At 42.1% G+C, this 26,217-nt stretch overlaps 2 protein-coding genes across 6 annotated transcripts in view; one reads left to right on the top strand and one right to left on the bottom strand.

Annotated features, from left to right (window-relative positions):
- OXNAD1 (oxidoreductase NAD binding domain containing 1) overlaps positions 1-18,810 on the bottom strand; it is a 36,537-nt gene extending 17,727 nt beyond the window's left edge. Inside the window, exons 1-5 of one of the 4 annotated variants that reach the window (XM_045088939.1) lie at positions 10,424-10,486; positions 10,068-10,131; positions 9,462-9,642; positions 6,800-6,872; positions 3,381-3,429 (exon numbers count right to left, since the gene is read on the bottom strand). In XM_045088939.1, the coding sequence (XP_044944874.1) occupies positions 3,381-3,407 (27 nt within the window). In that variant the 5' untranslated portion in view covers positions 3,408-3,429; positions 6,800-6,872; positions 9,462-9,642; positions 10,068-10,131; positions 10,424-10,486. Of the gene's footprint in view, positions 1-3,380; positions 3,430-6,799; positions 6,873-9,461; positions 9,643-10,067; positions 10,132-10,423; positions 10,551-18,464 lie in introns of those variants that run through there. The other 3 variants (XM_013046359.2, XM_004773539.3, XM_045088940.1) reach the window with 3 other exon arrangements.
- A 141-nt stretch (positions 18,811-18,951) lies between these two features.
- On the top strand, positions 18,952-25,928 carry DPH3 (diphthamide biosynthesis 3). 2 transcript variants are annotated; one of them, XM_004773536.3, is made up of 3 exons: positions 18,952-19,251; positions 19,996-20,070; positions 23,488-25,928. In XM_004773536.3, exons 1-3 carry the CDS (start codon positions 19,144-19,146, stop codon positions 23,551-23,553), a joined length of 249 nt encoding a protein of 82 aa, XP_004773593.1. In that variant the 5' UTR covers positions 18,952-19,143; the 3' UTR covers positions 23,554-25,928. The 2 variants fall into 2 exon arrangements, with proteins under 2 accessions (XP_004773593.1, XP_044944876.1); XM_045088941.1 differs by lacking the exon at positions 19,996-20,070.
- The last annotated feature ends 289 nt before the right edge of the window (positions 25,929-26,217 follow it).

Raw genomic sequence — 26,217 nt, 5'->3', positions numbered from 1 at the left:
CCCTGAGCTCTCTGCGCTCCATACTTTTGACTTCCATCCCTCCTGACACATTCTCCTTGCCTGAGAGAGCTGATACGGAACTCTCCAGGTCTCCTCCTGCCTCTCCCACCTGGTCCTCGGTCCTCACACTTTCTCAATGGCCTCTCCCTCTAAACTGCCTCGCTCCTCCGCCCTCTCCCACCTCTAGGCCAGAGCTCTCAGGTATTCTCAAAGCTACTAACCCTCACCCCAACTCATCGTTACTTTTCTGGCAATCACGCCCACATCTGTGCTCCCCTGTGAGTAACAGCCAATGACTGAGGAGCGTTTATCTCAGGTGTATTCTAGGTGCGGACTTAAGGGTCTCATGGACACCAAGTCGTTTAGTTCATAGGAATAATTAGATTGTATCCCAACGGATGCTGCTACCCTCCATTCTGAATGAGCAAGGTTTGGTAACTTGCTCAAGATCACTCAGGAATGGCTGAGTCAGGATTTGAACCTAGGTATGCTTGGCCCCTTATTCACGTGACAGTCCCATCCCAATGGCAAGCTCACTTATGTGTCCAACGAAATCCACCATATTCATCCCTTCCACAAACATTCCCTGAGCATGTGCTGCCTGGCACTGGAGACGCAGAGATAGGGTCCCACAGAATCAGCTGCTTCCTCTCACCAGGATTTCCATTCAGTTCTTATCCTGAACTCAAGAGTCAAATCCATTTTCAACTGGTACATGTATACACGTAAATACACACACACACACACACACACACACAGAATCCTTGACTCTCTTCCAAGCATCCTGTCCCTACCATGAACAAGTTCCACACATTCAGCTCCTGTCTTTTCCTCCCCATGCTCACCCACTGGCATCCTAAGCCAAGAATTTCTTCTCACTTGAACCGCTGCCTTAGCCTTACTGTCTCTCTCAAAGCAGCCAACAGCTAAATACTGCTAGTATTCTGACCTCACTGAGTGACCCTCCAGCTCAAAAACCTTCAGTGGCTAACACTCAACTGAAAAACAAAAAACAAAAAACAACAACAACAAAAACGCTAAATGGCCTTTGTAGCTTGACCTCTCTTGTATCCCTAGGCTAGTGGTTTACCAGCCAAGCTGGAAAATCTGCTGTTCTCAAAGGCACCTGACATTTGCTGGCCTCCCAAAACCCCGCCTAGGTCATTTGGCACGCACCACACTCTCAGCCCTGTCCCTCAACCTCCTACTCCTCTGATCAAAGACTAACCCCTGCCTAACATTTTCCTGCTTCTCTCCATCCCCTCAATTCTACCAATAAAATGTTTCTATCTTCTTATCATACTTAGCACATCTTAGTGTAACCACCAATCCTCAAGAACGAGTCTCTTCCACCACACGAGACTACAAGCCTCCCAAGGTCAGGTACAGGGTTCAATCTGCGTCTGTATGAATTCCCCAGATCAAGCACAGGGCTCAACGCATGCTGAAGATTGAGTAAATACTTGCAGAATGAATGAAAACTCTAACTAAGAGTCACTTAAAAGTTAGTTTCCTGAACAAAAATTTGACGTTCAGGAACCTTTTGTTGTTTAAAAAGAAAAGGAGGGATAGGGGTAACCACTACAGAAAATCTAGATTCATGCTTAACACTGTGAGAGAGGTAAGGGAAGGTGGAACTTCTTCAGTAGAACAGGAATCTTCCTCCGTCTGCCAGATACTATTTCAAATACCTTATTACAAAAACAAGTAATAAGATGCACCAGAGGACTCTCCATTATGTTATTGCTCTTATTTTTCTTAGATATACCAAAAAGAAGTTTATTGTATAAACATTCATTATTTTCTTTCAACATAATAATCTGTAAAAACATAGCCAAGAGCTAGATTATTTCATTTATAACATTTTAACTGGCATCTGTCGGATTCACTGATAAAACTAGACAACTTTAAGAACATCCTCAAGAGTCACCTGGGGGCAGGGAAACCAACATTAATAATTACTGAGGGGGAGCCAGGCAGGGGGGCACAGAATTTCAGCTGGAAGGTCAGCATGCTTCAGTCAATGAAAATGAAATCAACAATCGCTTGCTAATGTTCAAATATAAAATTCAATGAAGAAAGGAAAGAAGTTACATTTTCTATTAAAAAAGTCGTATTTTCACTTAGATAGCCTCTATGAACAAAAATGTTCCCAGACGTTTTATGCTTATTGCTATTAATACAAACGGTAATACACCTGTTGTGATCAGTCCTACTAACCTGGGCAAAACTGCTCTAACCGGTCACACAAAATATGTTGCATGACTCATTATTTTTTAACACATGCCTTCCTATTAATACTTTATTTTATTCAATTAATGCAAATCTACATACTACATAAAGAATTCTAATAATGTAGATTAAAAACATTAGAAACATCTTTTTGAAGGGGACATCTTTATTTTATTCTGGAGCTAGTTTCATATAATTAAGATCTGTAATCATGGCCCTTGTTATATGCCATTCTTTCTTTACTTTTACGAATAAGCAAAACATGATGGAGAGACTACATGTTTTACCATTTGTACTTGTTCTCATGCTTAACGGATCAAAAGATTTCACAACTGAAAACCTCAACTAGCCATGTCCTAAGTTGAAACACATGGCAGGAAATGAAGTTTTCCATAAAATAACATTTAGACTTTTCTACCGTTCAATAAAATAACAATAGGTTTGCCAACTTTTACTAGCACACATTTTTAATGGTTTGACGGAGTCAGCATCTAAAAGGAAATTCCATCATACTGATTTTAAAAACTGGTTTTATGTAGGGTACTTTGTTGTTACTGTTGCTGCAAAACTCTCTGTGCAGGAAATAGGTCTTTCTTTGGGAAACCTAGCTGGCTTCCTCTGTTCACTCCCATCCATTTGTTTTGCTGTTTAAAAATGTAGACAAAGCCAGGATTAGAGATAACCTTAAACAAAAATATCATTAGGACACAGAGAATTTCAGAGTCGAAGGAAATTTTAGTCATTCTCCAAAATAGTACATCATTTTACACATAGGGAGATCAAGGCCCAGAGATATTCTTTAAACTGTGGCAGAAAACCAATGCGATGAGTAGGAATCTGACTAAAAGAAACTGGTTTTACTGAAATGATTTACTGACAAGGGGAAAGATCTCAAATTCCTGCCAACTGGACACCTTTGTAAGTAGCTTGGTCTGTCCACACCTTGTCCTGGCATGACAAATGGAATCTCCTTGCTCCTACCAAAGGCTAACTTGTCCCCCTGGGCTGAGTTTCCTCTCTGCTTTCTCCAGCAGTACCCTCTCTCACACATCACTCCTCTTCTCCCCTCTCCACAAGACACAGAGTGTCGCAAGCACGCAATCTTCCACTCACCTAACGTCAGCCGCAAACATCTTCGCACAACTTACCATGCAGCAGGCACTTTGTGTACTCATTCATGCATTCTTTGCAACAACTCTAGAAAACAGGCATTATTATTGTCATTCCCATTTTTTTAAAGATTTACTTATTTACTTTAGAGAGAAAGAGAGCACAAGCAGGAGGGGGCAGAGGGAGAAGGAGAGAGACAAATCTTAAGCAGATTCCACGTGGATATCGGTGCCCACTGCAGGGCTTGATCCCAGGACCCCAATATCATGATCTGAGCCAAAACCAAGAGCTGGAGGCTTAACCGACTGCGCCACCCAGGTGCCCCTCATTTTATATGTTTTATATTACAAAACGGAGGTCCCAAGGCTAATAAGTGTCAAAGAAAAGATTCGAATTCAGGAATCAGGCCACTGTGCTTTGCTGCTTCTAAAGACAAACAAAACAAAACAAGCCTCTCCCTTAATCCAGTTGTCTGGCCTTTTCTCTGCTCACATTCACTTACTAAAACATTTTCAAAAGGGCATATAGCCCTGGCTTCACTTCCTTCTCTCCCATTCTCTCTCCAACAAAGTCCATTTAGGCTTTCACTCTAGCAATGTACTAGCGGTCATTCTGGTCATCCATCTTCTATTTTGCTATATCCAATGATGCCTGTCCACGTCGAGTTCAACAGTTGGCCACTCCTCCCTTGAAACCCCTTTTCCTGGCTTCCCCAACACCCTGCTGATTTCCCTCCTTTTCTGCTGCACCTCCAAACGTTGACACATTCCAGGGCTGAGCTGCAGGTCCCTTCCCCTACTCTCTACAAGGCTAAAACCTTTTATTTCCAGTAGTGAACTTCAAAACTCATATATCCAACTGTTGATCTGAATTTCCATTTCAAATGACACATCCAACATAAAACTCTTTTATCTCCCCAAGCTTCTTCCTTTTTATTATTATGGGAAACAAACATATACAAAACCAATAGAAACAGTATAATGAATCTCCACCCAGATCCAACAGCTGAGAGAAGCTGATGAAACTTACGGCTAATCTTGTTTCATCTCTAACTCTACCCACATCCTACCCTCCCACCCTGGATTATTCCAAAATTGAGCACTTTGTTTCCCCTCATCCAACTTGTTCTTCTCCATATTAGCAAATATATGCATCATTATCTACTCAGATTATTCAAATCCCAAAGCTAGAAATCTCTTGTTTCTGCTCGTACTACATCCACTACAGCCCTTTCACTCCCAATCTGTGAATCCTATCAGTCCTTCCTCTGTCTTAGTTCCCCACCTCCACCCCTACAACCCCACTCGAAACCACGGTGACTTCTCCTGGGACTGTGTCCTTAGCCTAGTCCTCCTCCACACCTCTAGCTGGTGTCAAAGCCCATCAAAAGCTATGTTCTATCAAGCAAGAGGTGACCCACTGAAAATATAAATCATATGGCATTTCACGGCTTAAAACCTTTCTTCATTCCCCACAGAATCAAATTCCAACTCCTTATACAAGCCCATAATAGTTTATACAACCTGGGCACTGCCTAACTCTCATCCTACCACCTTCCTCTGAATATGCCAAGCTCATTCCTGCCACCAAGCTTTGGCTCTTGTCTGTTCCTCTGCCAGAAATGCTGTGCCTGTGGCTGGCTCTTTTCCTCTTGTCTTGGCTCTGGTGTTACACACCAATTTAGAATAGCACCCCTGCCACCAGCCAGTCCTGCCTCGCAGGACCCCACCTGTGCTACTGCCTTCAAGGATCGATGACCTCTGACACTCTCTGGCTGACCTGCCCTAGAATGAAGCTCCACATAGAGCAGCGGCTTTACCTGCTTCAGGAACTGCTGTAGCTGCTGCACCTGGAACAGGGCTGTGCACACAGCAGGTATTCAGAGCAGGACTGCCAGATCTCAAATAAAATCTATTTCATCAGATTAGATCCCCTCGGGGGGAAAATAGAAAAGAGCCTTGCTTTTCAAATGGCTTAATTTGTTGAGCTAAAGTGTCCGTGAAAAGCACTGACACTACACATTTTATTTACTTTTTATTTTTATTTATTCATTTGAGAGAGGGAGAGTGCAAGAGCACAAACAGGGATGAGGATCCGAGGGAGAAGCCGACTCCCTGCAGAATCAGGAGCTTGATGGAGGGCTCGGTCCCAGGACCCCGGGATCATTACCCGAGGGGAAGGCAGATGCTTAACCAACCAAGCCACCCAGGCACCCCTACACATTTTAGACAGTAATAAGTTCTGGGTACTGCTAGAAGTGGCAGTATAGGCAAGTCCTCATTTTTCACACTCCCACCTGTGCAGAACCACACAGTATACTCGCACTGTCACCGCGTCCCTTGAGATGGAGGCCATTACCATTCCTACTACAAAGTCACTCATCCAAGGCAGTACAGGTGATCAGCCCCAGGAAGGTGGGGGGTGATTAACACTCATTTCTTCTACTCAGTGAACATGAACGAGTGAACATGGAACATGGTCTCTGTGCCACCGGCACTGTGCTGGACCCTCTGGATCAACACTGGCATGCTGGGCCTTCCACCAAGAGGCCCCCCTCTCCGTTGGCTTCCACCCGGAGCATGGTAGGAGCCACAGGCTGGCTGCCAAGCCATCATACTACATGGCCCTGGGAGTCTCACCACAAGACAGGGCCCAGGCCCTCCGCAAGCCGCACAGCTACCTCTCAGAGATGGAGGCCTGAGCTTTCTCCCCACCATGCTCTGCTGTCGGAGCTGACAGCGTGCTAAGGCTAATGCTGTCTATGGCTCATCCTAGACTGGATAATCTCTCCAAGGCTATCTATCACACACTGATAAGCACAGCAAATTAGGCATCAACTGTTAGAAACATTCCAGATTAAGGAGATACCTGCCCAGAGGCCCCCAAGTTGGAGAAGGCCATCCCAGCACACAATCTTCCCAGAATGTGTAGGTGATGACTGGCAGAGAATTTTAAGGGTTCAACTCAAAACACAGTCCAGATCTCCAGCTAAGCAGCTCACCCCACTCAAAACCAAGCCTCCACAAAACCACAGATCAAGCAGACTATTAGCACTTGACAGTCAGCACGGGCCCTATAGGATCCCCAGAGCTCTTTGCCCCAAGAGCCCAGCCATTTGACTTTATTAACTAACTACTGTGCCAGCCCCAACTCTCTCCTTTCTTACATCAACACTTAAGTCAAGTTTTGGTTTAGAACACAGATGAGGGTATGTGAAATTTATCTTCCACGGTGTTGCTCAATTAAACTTGGTCTAAATCAACTGTCACATTGTTCTGTTGTAGTAGAAAGAGAAACCAATTTGATATCAAAGATTTGAATTCAAGGGCTGAGGCCCCCACTTGCTAAACAAGTGCTTCAAATGTAAGCCACCATGTAATTTGCATCAAAAACAGGGCCCTTGAGAGAGTGAAATAGGATGGCAGGCTGGGCAAACCGGGAAGCAGAGTCATCCCACCTAAATCTCTGAAATCTTCATTTCCTCAGCTGTGAAATCGGGTGAGGACCCCTTCACCTCCCTTGCAGGGTGCCTGTGAGAATGAAGTAGGAACTTGTAACAATCCAGTGCTTTGTCAACAAAAAGGTAATGACACACAGAAGACTTTTGTGGATAAGGCTTATTAGGCTTCTAAAAGAAGCGAACTAGTACGACTGAAAAAGGATCAGAGGTTTCTCCGCAGTGAACCAGGTGCATAAAATCAGCCTCTTCTGATCAGACTCCCACTAGAACATGAGGTCAAGGACTTTATGTATCACACTCAGTGCTGCAACCCTAAAACCTAGCGTAGTGTCTGGCATATCTCCAAACAAAAGCATTCGAATTTGTCATTTTAAAAATGCTCTCCTTACCAAACTCTGCTGTCAAACTGAAGGACAGAGTCCGTCTTGCTCAGTGCGGGCCTTCTAGAGGCCAAGCATGGAGTGACCCCTCCAGTGAAATCTTTGTCTCACTTCAACAATCCTTACAGCATTACATAATCTTACTTTTATCTCCTTGACATTTCTAAGGTTACCCAGACTGCTTATTCTTTGAGCCTTAAGAAAAAAATCTGAACTTGAACACCAACAGTCAAATGTCATCCAATTCAGACCTCAGCTTCCTGCATCAGCATGACCTCAGGCTGGTTACATTTAGAGCCCCAGATAAGAAAAAAACATTAACATCATAATATGGTCATTCAATAAATTCTTCAGAGGGAACTCAAGCCCTAACAAGGAAAAAACCTTTCTGTGCGGGTGAGTGCTCTATTCTTTAGCCTCTCCTGGAGGGGCAGCAGGGTCCTGAGTCCTAGGAGTCAGAAAGAGGGCTGGAGCTTCCCTCAGGGAGAGCCACTAGCTTATCTCCTCAGCTCTGCTTCCTCTTTCATAAAATGCAGATGCCGTACTGTTCTGAGGCTACCTCACAGACTTGAACTCAAGAGCAAGTGACATGCCAGGAGTCATTTCTGTAAAGTGCACTTGCAATACAAGTTAAAGGCCAGAGTGGAATGAGTTGGTGATCTATCCAGTTCCATTAGGGCCCAAGCTTGAGATGCTGTTCATTTCGGCCAAGTCCAAGGTCAGGCTCCTGCTCTATGGCTAGGAGCCATCCTCTGGAGGAACTGGGACGAGACCCCACAGACCTTATATACCCACTGAAGCTGTAGCCCAGACACCATCTGGCTTTATCCACCTCCTCCCAGCTCCCATTCTGTTTGGAAGATGAGAAGAAATAAAAATGAAGAAAAAAAGAATTGCAAATGGAAAATTCTTCTGCCAAGGTCATACCATGGGTGCATTTTCTGACTTCTGGACATTACAATTCTTAACTTTGCAATCACACTATTAGAGCTTACATTAACATCCTGTGTAGTTTTCTTAAAACTTCACTCAGGGACCCCCAGGTGGCTCAGTTGGTAAAGCATAAGCCTTTGGCTGAAGTCCTGATCCCAGGGTCCTGGCATCAGGCTCTCAGCTTGGGGAGGAGTCCACTTCTCTTTTTGCCCCTCCCTCTGCCTATACACACTCTCTCAAATAAATAAAATCTTTAAAACAAAAAACTCCTCTCAAAAAACACCCCGATAGTCTCAATACTTTTGTCCTATAAAATTCTGAAATACTACTCTAATTCAGGAATTGGCAAGCTAAGATCCACAGGCCAAATCTGGGTATTTTGATAAATAATGTTTTACTGGAACACAGTCGCTCAGATTTATTTATGTGTAATGTTTGACCACTTCACACTACAAAAGCAGAGTTTCGTAGTTATAACTAAGACAACATGGCCCATGAAGCCTAAAATACTTACTATCTGGCCCTTTATAAAAAGTATTCAAAACTCTGTATACCAAAGTATACCAAACAACAGAAAAGAATGTAGTTCAAGCTTGTCAAATAAACTGTTTTTTCTTCAAAACTGGCAAGATTTCATTTTTTTTAATTTAAAAAATTTTTTAATTTATTTGTCAGAGAGTAAGAGACAGCGAGAGAAAGAGAGAGAGAGAGAGAGAGAGAGAGCGCACAACCAGGGGTAGTGGCAGGCAGAGGGAGAAGCAGGATCCCAGCTGAGCAAGAAGCCCAATGCAGAGCTTGATCCCAGGACCCTGAGCCAAATGTAGATGCTTAACTCACTGAGCTATTCAGGTGTCCCAAGATTTCACTTTTAAAAAAAAAAATCCTAACAAGTCACATATTTACAGAATGAGCATTTCTGTATGTTGAACAAACCAAAAAGAAAAAAAGAATTTTCAGATTTATCATCACTGGGGAAACTGTACTTTCCTCTACATCCATAAATGCATTATGCTGAACTAATCTCAAAAAAAAAAAATATTGGCCTAAAACTGAACCTACAAACACACTACCCCCGATCTCAAAGCAATTTTCTTTAGAATTAGCTTGAAAAATAGGGCCTAAACAATAGTCTTTTACATTAAAGTGTTATCTTACTATTAATACTAAAAATCAAATTCCTACAACAATGCAATGTCTGACCATGTTTATAGAAGTGTTTAATAACTTTCTTACTGTTTGAATACACAACAACACTAAGCTAAATATATCTAAATATGTGAAGAATTACTCGAAAAGCAAAATCCAATATCCAATTTATGTTTGTAAAATAAAATGGGATTACTCACTGAGTTAAAGGGTGAGGATCCTTTATTTCCCAGCCCTCGACACCCCTTCAGGTGGTAGATTAGCTTTCTAGGGTCTGAATATGGTGGAAAAAAATCTGCACATGGGAAGGATAACAAGAACTCATCCACCTTCCTTTCTCAGATGTTAGTGCTTTCTCCTCTGATGAAATAAGAAGTTGTTCTAAAGTAGGGATAAGAACAAGGATTTTAAGACATGATGCCAAAAGAAGCAAACAAATAAACAAACAAAAAAAGGAAAAGGTAAGCTACTCATAAAATGTAGGCTGTCAAAGTTCTATCCTTACAATATAACCCTACACACTACACATGTCCTGAGCATAGGTCCCTCAGTTGCTGTTATACTCCCTTCATCAAAAATTAATCCATTTATTCTCAGTTTTAAAGGAAAATGTGAGTATTTCGCTGCCAACTTTTCGAATCAGTTGTCATATGTCTTATCAGAAAAGTTCTGAACAAAAACATAACAAACTTTCCCAGACTGTCCTTCAAAGGGACGCAGCTCATCTATGGCCTCCTCCAAGAGCTGGTAATAACTGTGTGCACTGTCCAGCCTAGAAAAACTTGCCACATCCCAAAGATACAAACCTCCCGACGAACGACACTGGCAGTTCTCTCCAAGTGATCAGTTTTCCTTTTGGATTTCATTATGCTTTAATAGAAAGTAAAATTAGATTATTAAGTATTATCTTCATAAAAGTAATCAGTTGTCCCTGTAATATCATGATTATCCAAAATACACTAGACCATTACAGATCCTAGAAAGTGGTCAGTGAAAATTTGCACATCTAACTCAAGTTTAACAGTCTATGGGTGGCAAGCATTATTTAAGCAAGATGCTCTGCTATGCCTTCAGGAGTCTGATAAGCCTCCCATGACCACCAGCAGGTCAGGTCTTTGAATCACCTCAAATGAGCCAGAAACTCAAAGGGCCAGAAACCCACCTTGTCAGAGTAAAGTGGCGCAAAGCGGTGGATGTCAGTTTCAGTGAAGCAGCCGGACTGCAGATGGTTCCAGAAGAGCTTCGCAACAACCCAGGGACCAAGACAGCAGCACAGGCCATGACACCTCCTGGGCAAACATAAAACTGAAGTTATAATATTTTAAGAAAAGGTAGGGAAATACCAGACTATTTTAGGGGCCAGTGAAGAAGGTTTGGATTTTTGCTTGTAGTGTTATGAACTGATTTAACAAAACAAAGCAGTTAAAGGCCTAACTCCACTCTGACAAAATTTCTGCCACTATTTAGAGCTTATTCACCTGATCTCCACAGTACATATATATGTAATTAGTGGTACCATCAAATACTCATGCTATTAGTTTCCAAAATCACTAACCAAGCTCATGTGACTAATCTTGTGCTATGACAGAAGGAAGAGGAGAGTAGATTTTATAACTGCCCAATAATTGTACTCCACCCAAACAGCACCACATAAGTCTTTAATATTTCTTGCTAGACGAAGTGAATCTTCCGACGTTCAAGGCCATGAGGATAAACTAACTACATCGATATGCAGGCACACAGATGAGCATCAAATACCACTCCGAATGAAAAGAGTAAAAGCCGGACTCAAAAAAAGCATACCTTGCACGAGTCCAGTCATAAAAACCACAAAAACAGACTAAATTAATCTATCAAGTTCAAAATCAAGTTAGCATGTACTTTTGGGGAGGTAATAGGGGCAATGCTGTTTCTTAATCTGAATTCTGATGGTGTGGGTATTTTCATTTTGTAAAAATGCATCAAACCACATAAAATTTTTAGGGAATTAAAGATACTCTGTCCAGTACCATAGTGACAGCAATAATAAATGTCTTTATCCGTTTGTCTAAATCCATGGAACACGCCACACTGAGAGTGAAGTGAACTACAGATTCCGGGTGATTACGATGTGTCAGGGCAGCTCAACAGCGGTCACGGATGGACCACTCTGGTGGGGGACGCTGACAATGGGGAAAGCTACCCAGGTGTGAAGGTAGGGAAAACACGGAAAATCTCTGTACTTAGCCCTCAGTTTTGCTGTAAACTTAGAAATGATTTTTTTAAAAAAATTAAGTCTTAAAAAAATTAATTTCAAGCTGTCCAAGGATTTATGTACTTCTGTTTCAATAAAATGTTAAAAAAAAAAACAACAAAAACAAAAAGATTACCCAACATTTAAATTGTAAAACATATAGGCTTATCAAAAAAAGAACTGATAGTGAATCGGATGATATTTTTGGTTCCTACCATTGTTGTCCTCTGCCAATTTTTGAGTATTTGTCTCAGATGGTCACATTTAACATATTATACTGCCATATATAGCTGTCCTTTCCTATATTAGAGAATAAATGAAAATGTATATACACAACTTTTTCTGAACTTTTTGAAAGATACTATATAAATTAATTGTAATAAATTTAATGTTAGAAAAATTCAAGCCAGTGTGCTTACGTTCCTACTCCATATTTGTTAAGTTAGTTCTTCATGGGAAAAGTATTTATTAAGAGTCCATTATGTGGACTGTGGGGATACAGACATAAATGAAACAAAGACCTTCTGAGGGAGATTACGTTTTAGAGCCAGAAAACAAATAAAAGTAAATAATCAAGTGATATAGAAGTCAGTTATAACCAAGTCATATCAAAAAGCACTGCTTTCTGACTAAAAGTTCTATTTCCTGTCACAGTGTGTCACAGCATCATTGTGGGTAAACATGCTACTCACTTTTCTAAGAAATGAAAAAGCATGAGCCCTTTCACTTCATGTATGACTACTAAATATAGTTTCTCTCCTTTGAATGTACTAAACTAAAAATGGGACATTCATTGTTGAAAGAAGGCAGGCGAAACTTACTTTAGAAGTCCATAAGATTTTAGGAGTCATTAAGTATGTGGCTGGCTGACTGCCTGACATGCAACACTTTGGTCCTGGTACTATAGTGAGACCTTTGGATAGACAATAGTTGGGACTAGGGTGGTGTTTCCATATACTCAAATTCTCACAAAGTTCCTGCAATAGCAGAGATGACATGTAAGAACCATGTTCTGGGAAACCGTGAAGAGGCACTCTGGGCTGCAAAAGGCAGGCTCATTACAATCAGCCAGCGTCACCTCACAGCAAGCCTACTCTTCACTACCTCCTTCCCATCAATTCTTCCTCGTGTTTCCACTTGTCTCTTCTAATTGTTTCCTTTTAATGCTTCCCTTTGTCAGCTTCCTTGGCCTGTCTTTGACTCTTTCTCCTTATGATAACCTGCCCCACCCCACCCCATGAAAGCCCAGATCAGGGGTCCCTGGGTGGCTTAGTCAGTTAAGTGTCTGCCTTCTGCTCAGGTCATGATCCTGGGATTGAGCCCCATGTCAGGCTCCCTGCTCTCTCTTTCAAATAAATAGATAAAATCTTATTAAACAAATAAATAAAAAAGACCAGACCAATGGCTGGAATGATATAGTTACATGCCACTTAAGGCTAAGTTCCCTGATAAAATTGAACTGATACAGAGTTAACATGATAACACTGTTTTGCTCAGTGTTTTAGGAAACCATTGCTAAAAAAAATTGTATTCAAATAAGACACACTTTTTAGTGATTATGCTGTTTAAAGGGTCTACTGCTCAACTGAACTTGAAAATAAAGATGTCTTGGGGCAGGCATCTGGGTGGCTCAATTGGTTAAGCATCTGCCTTTGGCTCAGGTTATGATCCCAGGTTCCTGGGATAGAGCCCTATATTGGGCTCCCTGCTCAGCAGGAAGTCTGCTTCTCCCTCTCCCTCTGCTCCTCCCGCTGCTCATGCTCATGCTCTCCCTCTCTCAAATAAATAAACAAAATCTTAAAAATAAAAAGAAATGTTAATTTTTAAATTAACATATAATGTTTTATTTGTCCCAGGGCTACAGGTCTGTGAATCATCAAGATTACACATTTCACAGCATTCACCAAAGCACATACCCTTCCCAATGTCCGTCACCCAGCCACCCTGTCCCTCCCAACGACCCTCAGTTTGTTCAAGAGATTAAGAGTCTCTTATGGTTTGCCTCCCTCCAGATCCCATCTTGTTTTATTTTTTCCCTCCTTACCCCCACGACCTCTCACCCTGCCTCTCAAATTTTTCATATCAGCGACATCATAGGATAATTGTCTTTCTCTGATTTTCTTAATGAAATGTTAATTTTTAAAAGCTGTTCTCTTTAAAACTCTAAAATCTGGTTTTTTGAATGCCAGTAAGCATGACCAAGAGTGCCACCTACTGGTTAAAAAAAAAAGGTATTTTTATCAAATTGTGTTCAGAGGGCCCTCCAAAGCATTAAGGTATTAAAAACAAAACAAAAGGCAAAAATCTACCCATTTTTGGAAATACATCCAATGGTTTCATATATTCAATATAAGTATTTGATTAGCTATAGAAAGTTAACATACATTAAGGATTTTCTAAAGTGATACAAGAATATTCCATCAATGTTTCTATCCTCACAGGCCTTACCTCAACCAAAAAATTCATACTTAACTCTATTACTGAAACAGGAAATTATCTTAGGATAAATAAATAAACAAACCGTATCCACTTAAGCCATAAAAAAAAATTACTGCAGGCAACAGACTCAGATTTAAAATGAACTATACTGGTTTCTGTTCAATAAGTACACTCATTTTATTTAAGAATTGCTGGGGTGCCAGGCACTATTTTGGGTGTGGAGACACACTAAAGAACCAGACACAAAGCCCTTGTCATCATGAAGCTTTAAGTACAGTGTGTCCAGCCAATGATGGTAAACAGATAATTAATGAGACAAATATAGATTACAATGAGCATGATAAAGGAAATGAGTGGAGGAATATCAGGAAAGCGCACTCTCAAGAGACATCTGAGCTGAGACCTGAAGGATGAGGAAAAGGCGACCATTCTGACAGTAAGGACAGAGCCAGCAGGCAAAGAGGCTCAATCACAGAAATAAGCCTACTATGTTAGAGGAATCACAGCCAGTATGACTGGCGAGCGGGGAGCTAGGTGACAGTGACAAGAGGTTAAGTCCAGAAGACAGACGTGCCAGATCACATCAGACCAGGGACAGAATATTTACTCTAAGGGCAAAGGGAAGCAACTGAAGGGTCCGAGTAAGCCTAGAAAGGTTTACATTAAAGGATCCAATTTACACTTGACAGAACTACCTAATTTACATTTACATCAAAAGAGCACTCAAGCTACTCTGTGAAGAATGGATCACAGAGGGAGAGAGTCTCCAGTTAGCAGGTTCCCGTCCAAAAGGAAAGCAGGATAAAGCTATGACATGGCAGAAGTAGATGAACAGGGAGCGTATTTTGGAATCAGAGCCCTGCACTTGGTAACAGATTGGGTAAGGTGTGAGAATAGTTAAAAAAAGAAAGGTAGATAGAGAGAAACCCAAGAACGCCTCATAGAGCATTTATACACTGAAATAAAGTAAATTCACAGAACTATCATGGCACCTGTTGATTTAGAACCCTAAGTGTCACTGAGGAAGCAAAGGGGCTCCCAGCATCTAGCTTTTGGTAAGGGAACCCTAGCAGTACCAAAGTTACGGAGTGCTTGACCTGAAATGGGTGAAACAAAGCTTAGATCTGATTCCTTCCTACTTTTTCATCTTGAGCGAGTCACCTCTTAAAATTTTTAAATTGGAATGCCAATACCACTTCATTGCATTGCTGAAAGGAACAAATGCCCTGGCAAGTGCCTGGCAAGCAAGAGTGTTACTAAGAATCAGGTCAATCCCATTAACCCCTGCCCTCCGCTCCCTGCCGAACTCCACCTAGAGACAGTGGGATACCACCAATAACAACTCCCCTCAGCCTGATACACAACCGCATTCACAAAACACAGTTTCTATTCAGAATTATGAACTAGTTCTAAGTTTGATCACATGCTGAGAATTTTGGTCATTTTCCACAGCAGCAGTGTCAACGTTTTATGATTGAAAAAGAATTTTTTTTCCTCATTAAGCTTTTAATGGGTCTCAAAATTCTGTGACAGATTTTTGGTTGTTTCCATTAAAAAGTACTGATTTTAAAAACTAGTAACTTAAAACTGCCACATGCACAAAAAAACACAAATGGTCTGCAAAACACTCTTCTTTCCTTCTGGAGATTTTAGGATGCATTGCTATAATTACCCATTTACTACTAAATGTAAATAGGCAATAGATACAAATAGTTCCGAGGCCATTCTTCCACCACTGAGTAAGACTGGGCTGGCAGGAATGGGGGATCATATTCATTTAGCCTTCTCAGCTTTCTGGGCAGACTTGGTGACCCTGTCAGTAGCAGCTATCTTCTTGTCCACTGCTTTGATGACACCCACAGCAACAGTCTGTCTCGTGTCATGAACAGCAGAACAGCCCAGAGGATGAGTCAGAGAAGCTTTCAACACACAAAGGCTTGCCAGGAACCATATCAACGACGGCAGCATCACCAGATTTCAAGAACTTGGGACCACCTTCCGGCTTTTCTCCGGAACGACAATCTATCTTCTCCTTCAGCTCAGCAAGCTTACAATCAATGTGAGCTATGTGACAATCTAGCACAGATTTGGTCTGAATAGTTCAGAATAATCACCTGAACCATGAAGCCAGCTGCTTCCATCGGTGGGTCATTTTTGCTGTCACCAGCCCCACTGCCATGCCGAACATCTTTGACAGATATGTTCTTGACACAGAAGCCCATGCTGTCTCCAGGAAGAGCTACACTCAAAGCCTCATTGTACATTTCAACAGACTTGACTTCTTTGTGAATTATAAGTTTGTGATTGCAAATGATCCTATAGCAACTAGTAAATCTGCTTTGGTCCTACCCTCATGGTCCAAAAATGGCTCATTACAAAACATTTCCACTCCCTTCTAGGAATCAAAGTAGTTTAGTAGTCATTGTGATGTTTTATTTAAAATTTTAGGTGGAGTAAACAAACAAACAAACAAACAAAAAACTGCATTACATGTTTGGTTATAGGTTTTACTTTCTTCAGGACAACGTGAACTCAAACTGGGCAGCATCATACAGGGGATCCCCTCTGGCAGACAACGCCTATGGCCAAAAGACAGCAGGATGAAAGCAGTATGGAAAGCCAAGCAGACTCCCAAATCTAGGTTTTAAGGGCACCAGCACTGCTCTAGCCAGACAATCTCAGCAGTCTGCAGAGCTTCAGGGCTGGTATGTTTCATCTAGTTCTGCTTCAATGCCATCGTATCACAGATGACATCAAAGTAATTAAGAGCCTAAGTTCTAGCATCTGATAGATCTGAGTTCTCACCACAATTTACTGCCACTTACCAGCTTTGCTTCCTTACGTAAGTTCTTCAGCCCCTGGTTTCCCAACGTTGATGATGGGATTAATGATACCTACACCTCACTGGCTGTTTAATGACATCAAGCATACAAAACATTTGATGCAGTGCCTCACACATAGAGTCTGTTATTACTGAGAAGTGGTCCATTAGTTTTTCTTTTCCCATTTTAGGTAATACATACTCCAAAAAAGTTGGAAAGTTACAAGGAAATCATAAAAAAAAATTTTACCCAACAATGCCTATAACTTCCAAGGCTATTAACCTCAAATTTTAAAATTTCCCAGCATATTGTTTATGCTAAGTCCAAACTGCTTTCAAAGAGGTCTATCAATTTACACTTCCAAGCACCAAATATTAATGCATTCATTTCTGTACATTCGAAAATGGCTCATCTTTAATTTGTATGTACTTATGCTGAGAGGCACTGAAGAACTAAAGATGATTCCCAACCTCAAAATGATCACTGGGACTACAGAACAGATCCTGGAAAACTCTCCCTTGTCCTCCTGACTCCAAGGGACTACCTGGGAAGTATCTGTGCCTATAGAGATACAGGGAGCAGTCACGGAGCTGGGTGGGCTTTGCTGGGATTTCTCTTCTGCCCAGTCACACCAGAATCACCCCAGTTAAGCCTCAACAAGTTTCACAAGTGTTTCCTAACTACCGGGTAGATCTTCAATTATCCAAAATGTGAGGCCTTTGAAATAACCTTCCACAAACTTCTTAAATGTAACTTCTTGATTTTCTCCCACAGACTCCTCTGCCTTCAGGTTTTCAAGCCTCAAACCAGGTGCAGCTTCAACTCAGTATGCACAAAACTGGTAGCTTCATGCAAACCTGAGTATGTGTACATAAATAAGAAGAGGAATGTGTATACATGTAGGTATTACATGAAACATACCATGTAAAGGAAACATGGTATATATAAATCAGTAAATCTCATAATTTCCATGCAAAAGTAGAATGTTAGATCTGTATGTGATCTTGCACATCATCTCTAATCCAAACCTTTTTTTAGTCAATAGACAAAATAAGGCCCAAAAGAATGTAAATATCTAGCTCCCAGAACCAGCTCCCAACAGTCAGAGTCTGATCCCAGACCTATGTCTCAAAGTATCTTTTTCACTGCACTGCATTCCTTCTCTACCGAAATTTGAATAACTGTGTGGTGGTGGAGCAATCTCCCCACGGAATGTGGTTGTATTAAAAGAGGCACTACCATTGCTTTCAAGACAAACCACCTTTTATTTGCATTCCCGTTCAATGTATAGAGGCCTCATGGTAGTATCTGCTGGTGACATTCCTTTTACAAAGAAAAAACCGTGGTTCAAATAAACTAATTTGTCTCCAGGCTTCGGGGACAGACAGGACCTTCATTTCCTAAATGGGTGATTTTTCTCAAGATACCCAACTCTCTGTATCTCAGTTTGGAGGTTAATAATATGGAATAACATCTAAACTCCCGGGGTTGAAGTTAAGAACCGTACCCAGCGCAATAACCTGGTACACAGCAAACTCCCCATAATAAAAGGGAATGTTATTACTACTTTACAAATCACTGTCATAATCATGATATGCTTGGCAAACACAGGACTAGAACGCAATCTGCCTTCACTCTCTTGGTCCTCTCGACAACACAGGTTAGGGTATTTGAAGATAACCCGGGGTGAGGAAGAGCTGGGGGTGTACCTGAGTAGGCGAATGCAGCCACAAACTACAAGGCAGGCGTCGCCCTGAGCTCAAGGTCACTCGGTGAATCAAAAATCCCAAGAGAACTTTTCGTCCGTCACCGGGGACGCAGGAAGGGAGCCCGAGAGGGAGAGGTGCTCCGGCCGCCGCCTGAGACCCAGCAAGAGTGACTCCCCAAGGACGTCAAGGGCCAGGTCGATGCCACCGATTCCGCGGACCCAGCTTAAGGCCTCTCTAAGCTCCGCGGCCTTGAGGACCGCGGCCGCAAAAAGGGACCTCTGCACCGCTAGCGCGGCGGGAACCAAGCTAGCCGACCTGCCGAACTCTGCCACCCTCTTCGGGAACTTCCGGTGACGTGACGTCACAGCAGCGCGAGCTATCCTCACATTTTATTGGTCGGTAACGCCGACCGCCGCCGCGGAGCGCAGAGTACCACGCCGCGAGCCGCCACATCCAGTGTCTCCGCCTCCTAGCTCCGCCATCTCCATGGCGACCGCCACCCGGTCACCCATTTGGCCTCCGAGGCCGTAGTTACGTCATTGTCTATGCGCCGGAAGCGATCGCTCCTGAGTCGGCGCCGGCTGACAACACCCGGCTGTGGCCAACGCCGGCAAAGTTAGACCTTCTCCGGCCAGTGTGGGCTGGCGGGGGTTACGGACCTCTGCTGGCCCCTGGGACAATGTCCGTGTTTCACGACGAAGTAGAGATCGAGGACTTCCAATATGACGAAGACTCGGAGGCATATTTCTACCCCTGCCCGTGTGGGGATAACTTCTGCATTACCAAGGTAACTCCAGAGTCCCGCCCGGCGGTTCGGCCGAGCAGGCGCGTTTGCGCTTCCTCGTTCCTTCCGCCGTTCCGTCACCTGGCGGCTCACACGCCCTCTTTATCCTGTCTGAGTCCCCGTAAAGTTGATGCTTTGATCTGTCAATGGGCACATCGTCCTGGCCTTCAGTCTGGCCGAGGGGTGGAGAGTGGGGGTGGGAAAGGTTAGATGGCGGGAGCATGAGTCTTGCCCTCTTTCCCCATTTAGAGTCCCACTTGCTGGGATAGTTATTTGGAGGCAGGGTTACGTTGTTGTCATCTCAGGGGTTTGAGGCGACGAACCTTGGCTAACCTTCCTGGGTCAGGTCTGGTCTTTTTTTTGAGAGAGGGAGTAGAGGCGGGGTGGGGGTGGGGTTACGGCATAGGAGCAGAGGTAGGAGAGAGGGAATCTTAAGCGGGCTCCAGGCCCAGCACGGAGCTGGGGTGGGGCTCGACCTCAGGACCCTGAGATCGTGACCTGAGCTGAAATTAAAGAGTTGGTTGCTTAATCGACTGAGCCACCAAGGAGAACCTCTTCCTGGGTATTTTTAAATAGCGCTTGGCCAGAAGAATGGAGTTAGTATTTCTCTGGGCAGGTCTTTTTGTCCCTCACCGGCCTTTTAGGGAGGTGAGCCACAAAGGAGCTTGCCCCTAGGGCTGGAAGGAGTTTGGAAGGAGGAAATCGCAAAGGGAAGACAATACCAAAAGGTTTTTTATTTTGTTATAGGAAGATTTGGAGAATGGGGAAGACGTGGCAACCTGTCCTAGCTGCTCTCTTATTGTAAAAGTGATTTATGACAAGGTAAGGAGTTGAATTTTAAAAGGTGTCAGGGAAGGTTGCGAGGCAAGGACCTAGAGCGATCTGTAAGTGCTGGAGAATATTTCTTGACAGTGTGTTAGGTAAATGTTATGTTTTTTTTAAAAAACAAATTTTATCCCTCCCAAAAAAAACCACAAAATTTTTAAACTATTACTAAACAGCTGTATTGTAAATCACAACTTGAAAAACTCAAATTAATTAACTCATTTTAGCTTTTGAGAAGGCAAAGAAACAAAACTGCACTGTAGTTAATGAAAATTGTTGATTACTCATTAAATAGAAAAATAATATTTAATTGGCAGTCTATTCCTCCTTTATTTAATAAGTAATTTAAATCGTCAAGCTCCTAGACTTATTTTGGAGGGAACAGTTGTATAGTATTTCTTACTTGGCTTCTACGTATAGAACTCCGCATTATCTTGTTTGAGGTATGTCATAGATGCAATTTTACAATTTCATTTTGGCCTTTAATTTACTTAAATGTCTTTTTCACTCAAAGATATTGACAGTAGAAAACAAATGTTCAATAAGAATAAGCCCATCCCTACCCCAGCTTTTGGCCAGTATTTTGAATGGAGTCTTAAGTAAGAAGCTTTAACAGGATTTTTTCATTTTTCCTTTTTTTTTTTTTTTTAATATGATTGACATATAACGGAGGTTAACATTCTTAAGGCTGAATCCTAATCTGAGTATAGGGGATGTAGCACCAGGCACTTAGTCTCATGTGACAGATATTCTTATATCAAAATGTGTTCTAGAACAAAAACAACAGGGTAAGGGAGATCAGGAGTGCTGGTAGGAGAAGAAGTTGCAGTTTTAAATAGGGTGATCAGGGCAGGCCTTATTGAGAAAGGCCTTATCTAACGTAGATTGAAAGAGGTGATTGAAAAGTGAGCCCTGGGGGATAAAAAGCAGTCCAGCAAAGGGAACTTTGGACAGACCCTAAGGCAGGAACAAGTGTCTGATTTTATTGAGGAACATAAAGTGTGACCAGAGCAGAATAGATGAAGGTGAGAGAGTAGCCCAGGAGGAAAGTAGCAGAGTTGGGCAGATCACAAAGGTATTTGTGGGCCACTTTAAAGACTTTGACTTTTGCTGTGAATGACTTGGGGAACCATTGGAGGATTCTCAAGCAAGGGAGTGCCAAAATCCAACTTAAGTTATAATAGAGTGACTTTGGCTGCTGTGTTCAGAGTAGACTATGTGGAAGCAAGGACAGGAGTTAGGATATAGCAAGGGTAACAGTTAGGAGGCCCTTAGATGAACCGGAGTTGGAGATGGATGGCTTGGACCAAGCTGTGGCACTGGAGGTGGTGAAAGGTGGTTGGATTCTGAATACACTTTAAAGGATAAGGATTATTTTTACTGATTGAATATAGGATATAAGAGGAATCAAAAATGATTTCAACATTTGTGGCCTTCATAACTGGAACGATGCATTTACCATCAACTGACGGGGAGGTGTCTGTAGGCTCAGGGGCTAGGGTTAGACATACTAAGTTTAGGATGTCTTTTTTTGATCCAGTTGGAGAGCAAGTGAGAAAGCAACTGGAAATGCAGGTCTGCTGTTCAAAGAGAGAGATCAGCTAGTGCTGTAAGTTTGGGAATTATCAGTATATAAATAGCATTTATAGCCATGAGATTGGAAGAAATCACCAGGGCTGTGAATATAGGTAGAGATGGACAAAAGAAAGGACTGAGCTCTGCCACTCCCAATATTTAAAGATCAGGGAGGAAAGTGGGGAATCAGCAAAGCTGGCCAAAAAAGAAGGAGGAGGAAACCAGCGGTACCATATCCTGGAAGCCAGATGAGAAAAGGTAGAGGAAGTGAACTACCTTATCAGATGCCACTGATAGACAACTGGAAATTAACCATTGACTTTAACGGCTTTAACCGAGAGGCCATTTGTATGGTGGTAAGAGCAGTTTTGATGAAGTAATAGAGACGGAGCCTGATTGGTGGAAAACTTACTGGAGAGAAGAAGAGAAGAATTTGAAGTAGCAAGCATAAACGTTTTTTCCAAGGAGTTCGCTGCAAAGGGGAGTAGAGACATGGGGCCTGTTGATAGAGGATCAGGAGAGGGTTTAAGGTGGTAGATATTCAGCTGTGTCGGTCAATATAGACAGAGGAAGTTAGATGTAACTAGGGTGATGGTTTTGTCAAGTAGGTAGGAGGGAGTGACAGAAGGGGGATTGTGAGAATTGACCATGGACTTTAAACTAGGTCCAGAAAACATGAAGAGGAGCAGTGATAATATATGTCATGACATAAGAGTCAAAATTGGTGGGTTGTAGGGAAGGAAGGAGAACAGTGGCTGAAAGGAGCAACCAGGCCCTCCTCCTGTCTCTGTGGTACCAGCACTCACAGAGAACTCCCACTGGAGAAATTATAGGGGAAGCAGTGTCTTTAGGGGATGGCCTGTTCTCAGACTCAGCGTTATGGTCATTTGGGGCAGAATAACTCTCTGCTGTACAGAGCTGTCCAGTGCATTGTAGGGTGTTTGGTAGCTTTCCTGGCCTCTACCATTAGATGCCAGTAGCAGTTCTCCAGATATTGCCACGTGTCCCCTGGAGACAATATCAGCATACTCCTCCCACTACCTCTTGAGAACCACTGTGTTAGAGCAAGAAGGTGTGGGAATGTTTTAAGGAAGAGGTTAAGAATACGGAGCAATGTGCTGATCGACAAATCATAAATTCCAAAGAGGAAGTTGGGGTGGGAGAGGAGCCCCCAGTTGCTGGGCAGGAGTGAAAACATGGACACAATGTGGACTGACCCTGCTGGGGATCAGCCTACATGAAATGAGGGGTAAACTGGAAAGCACAGGTGTCTTGTGGTAGTGGACAGAAGCAGGATACATAATCAGAGACTGAATTTCATTTACAACGTAGATGACCCTGCAGGTTATCTGGTCAGGAAACAAAGAGCTACCCCTTTTAGTTGGAAGAAGTGATTACCTTGAAGAGGATAGGTCTTCAAATAACTGAATAGTGAAGTGGAGAAGTTTTAGTGTAGTGATTAATACTTAAGATGTGATATATCTTTACAAATAAGATAAGGTGTTTTAAGTGTGAATTCAGGGCTAAAAACTGAAAAGCACTTTTAAGATTATAATTCTGGTGCTGACGTGGATTCTTTGAATAAGGATGAAGTGGTGTAGCAGTGAAAAATGAACAGACCTGCCGGGCCCATGGCTGGCTCAGTTGGAAGAGCATGCAACTCTTGCTCTCGGGCTTGTGAGTTCTAGCCCTATATTAGTTGTAGAGATGACTGAAAACTAAATAAACCTTGAACAGAAAAAAATTTTTTTTAAACCTTAATAGCTAGATTGATTCTGCAACAAAACTAGTCAAATATTGATGCATTTGTGATTAATAGAATTTCTTACTCTGTCTTAGGATCAGTTTATGCGTGGAGAAACAGTGTCACCCCCTTCCACCCACAAAGAATTAGTTAAATGCTAAAGAGGACTTTAGAAATCTACATCCTGAACATTTGGGAATGAGCCAAGCTGGAAAAATCAAATGCAAAGTCACCGGCTTCCTTCACGGGAACAACCCTTCAATAGTTGGCTGTGCCATTAGCATGTGGCTCTTTACCATTGGCTGCTGAGTTCATCTCCAATTAAAGAAGCAAGTCCATGATGTGACATTCCTAGATTTTGTGCTTAGAACTTTGAATTGGAAATGTTCTCTATTTTCCATGTGAGTTTAAAGGAAGATCTTTTCAAATCAGTGCTTTCTTTCTCTCAGTATCATTTTTGTGTCTTACACCTGATTTCTTCCTTATCCGATAACAGCATCATCTACCTCAAAGTCATTAGGATTCCTTAATAAAAGGGGGGATTATATTTTTGGCTTAGCTATTAAGATTATTAGTATTAGCACTTTCTTTGAAATTGGACATTCTCTTTGCCATTCTAAACTTAAGCAAATTTGTTGCTTTGTCCCACTGTGCTTTCAGGTCCCACACCAAGCCAGTCTGCTCAGTCTTGCATTCGTAAGAACTCAGTTCTTGTTTTGCGTAGCAAACAATTTCCATTGTACTTCCTGCATTCAGTTCTGGTCAGTACCAAGCTCATAATTTTTCCAGAAGATAGAAAGTAAGGTCAAAAAGTGAAATGGTCAAGGAATTGGAAGTTTCCTTATCCTTATTCTAAATGTGCCTTGAAAATTGGGACAAGATAAAAAGAAAAGCAGCCAAAGGAACTGAAGTTGGAAGCAGAACAAAAAGAAAAATTTGCCAACTTAGTAAATTGAATGCTTCAGTGGCTTTGCCAGATCCGAGCAGACCATATTTGTGTGATCTGGGTCTTGTCTGTCACACTGTGTTTAGCTAAGGCTAATAACATGGCACGAGAGAGGGCCCCCTGTCAAGGTTTCGTGGCTGGCCGCAGTGCTTTCAGCATCACCTCGGCATCAGGTCACTAGCGCTGAAACGTAGAGCTGCTACAACAGCTCTTGCTGAGGATGAACCTGAATATGAGATGCCTGTTCTAAATAAATGTGTCCCTAGGCACACATCTAACCAGTGTTTATAGGCTGTAACTGAACCAGACATCCACGCTTACAGAGAAATGTTGCCCTGGAAAAAAACAAATTTATAAAGGTAGGCTATCAGTCCTCCTTTGCTGTGGATAATAGCAAGAAATTAGAATCACATGAAAATCCAAAGATGTCTTTCATATACACAACTTTGCAGTGTGTTTCTAAAATTTAAAAAAACAAAAAACAAACAAACAAAACAACCTCACTGATGCCTGGCAGGTTGTTTTGAGAACAGCTCATGCAATTAAAAAAAAAAAAAAACAGCTTGCCAGAATGTGACCATTCTGACCATTCTACTACTGGTTGATAAATGGGCTGCATTAGTCTAAGACCTAATAATTCACCAAAAATTGTATGTCAGCATGACGGGGTACATTATGTATTATTATATGACATTCTTCATGGCATGAGAAGTCTCATGGCTATTTGGGGACACTAATGTCCCAGAATCCACCCATGGATTAGAGCCAGTGGCAGCTCAGACGAAGAGAGCATGGTATATGTTACCTCGTGGGAATGAACTTCAAAGAGCAAAGATCTGTTCCATGCTCAGTTTTGTTGTTTTTATAGGTACTGGTAATACCAGCTCCTTTGGCTGATGATGAATTTAAAACAAACGGGCACCCTTGATGTGAATGTCGAAGGAATAAAAGTTGCCCCACTCCAAACATTCCAGTAGGAGTGAATTAAACTGCACTGGCAATCAGTGACCAGTGGTAATCCTGCAGTGATGGGAGTGAGTTCATTTCTAAAGCAACTGAGTTACTAAATTTGCTAACTACAAAAGAACTTTTCTGTTAAGCAGAAAGTAAAACCAAGGTCTTTCAGACACGACTAGAGTTCTATGTGATATTCTGTGCCTTGTGTACCTTACCAGACATTTCAGACCACCTCTGAGAACTGATCTGTAATCCATGCTCTGTCTCTTACTAGCTTTGTAGTCTTGCAAGGCCAGTGGATTCGTCATCTCTACAATTAGGAGACTAGGTCAGGTGATTTTTAAACTGTTGGTATTAAAACTTGCAGGAGCTGAAATGTTAATTGAAACCTTTGTAGACTCAAAACTAAATCATGAACTACTAGAGAAAGACAGTGCTTCTTTATAACTTGATGTCACCACTCTTCTGAGTTTGAAAATAAAGTCAGCTATTTAAAGGATTTTGCATATATTTTAGTGTACACATTTGGAAGCAGTTTTCCTGCGAAGCACCCAACACTTTTGATTGCTGTACAAACTAATTTATTACCAGAATAAATTATTGACATATTCAATAAAGTCATAATTCAAATCAGTTTGTTTTCATGTGGTTTTCTTCCCCTAAATACCAACATCTTATATTAAAAAATTTTGGGGGTGCCTGGGTGGCTCAGTGGGTTAAGCCTCTGCCTTTGGCTCAGGTCATGATCTTGGGGTCCTGGGATCTAGCCCTGCGTGGGCTCTCTGCTGGGTGGGGAGCCTGCTTCCTCCTCTCTCTGCCTGCCTGTCTGCCTACTTGTGATCTCTATCTGTCAAATAAATAAATAAATCTAAAAAAAAAAAAAGTGCAAAAAATTTTGTTGTGATTTTGTATGAGGTAGAAT

This window comes from Mustela putorius, unplaced genomic scaffold (genome assembly GCF_011764305.1).
Source record: "Mustela putorius furo isolate JIRA1106 unplaced genomic scaffold, ASM1176430v1.1 tig00003834_pilon_pilon_pilon, whole genome shotgun sequence".
In the NCBI taxonomy this organism is placed as follows: Eukaryota; Metazoa; Chordata; class Mammalia; order Carnivora; family Mustelidae; genus Mustela; species Mustela putorius.
Note: the sequence above shows the minus strand (reverse complement) of the source record. Positions and strands in the feature narration are given on the sequence as shown.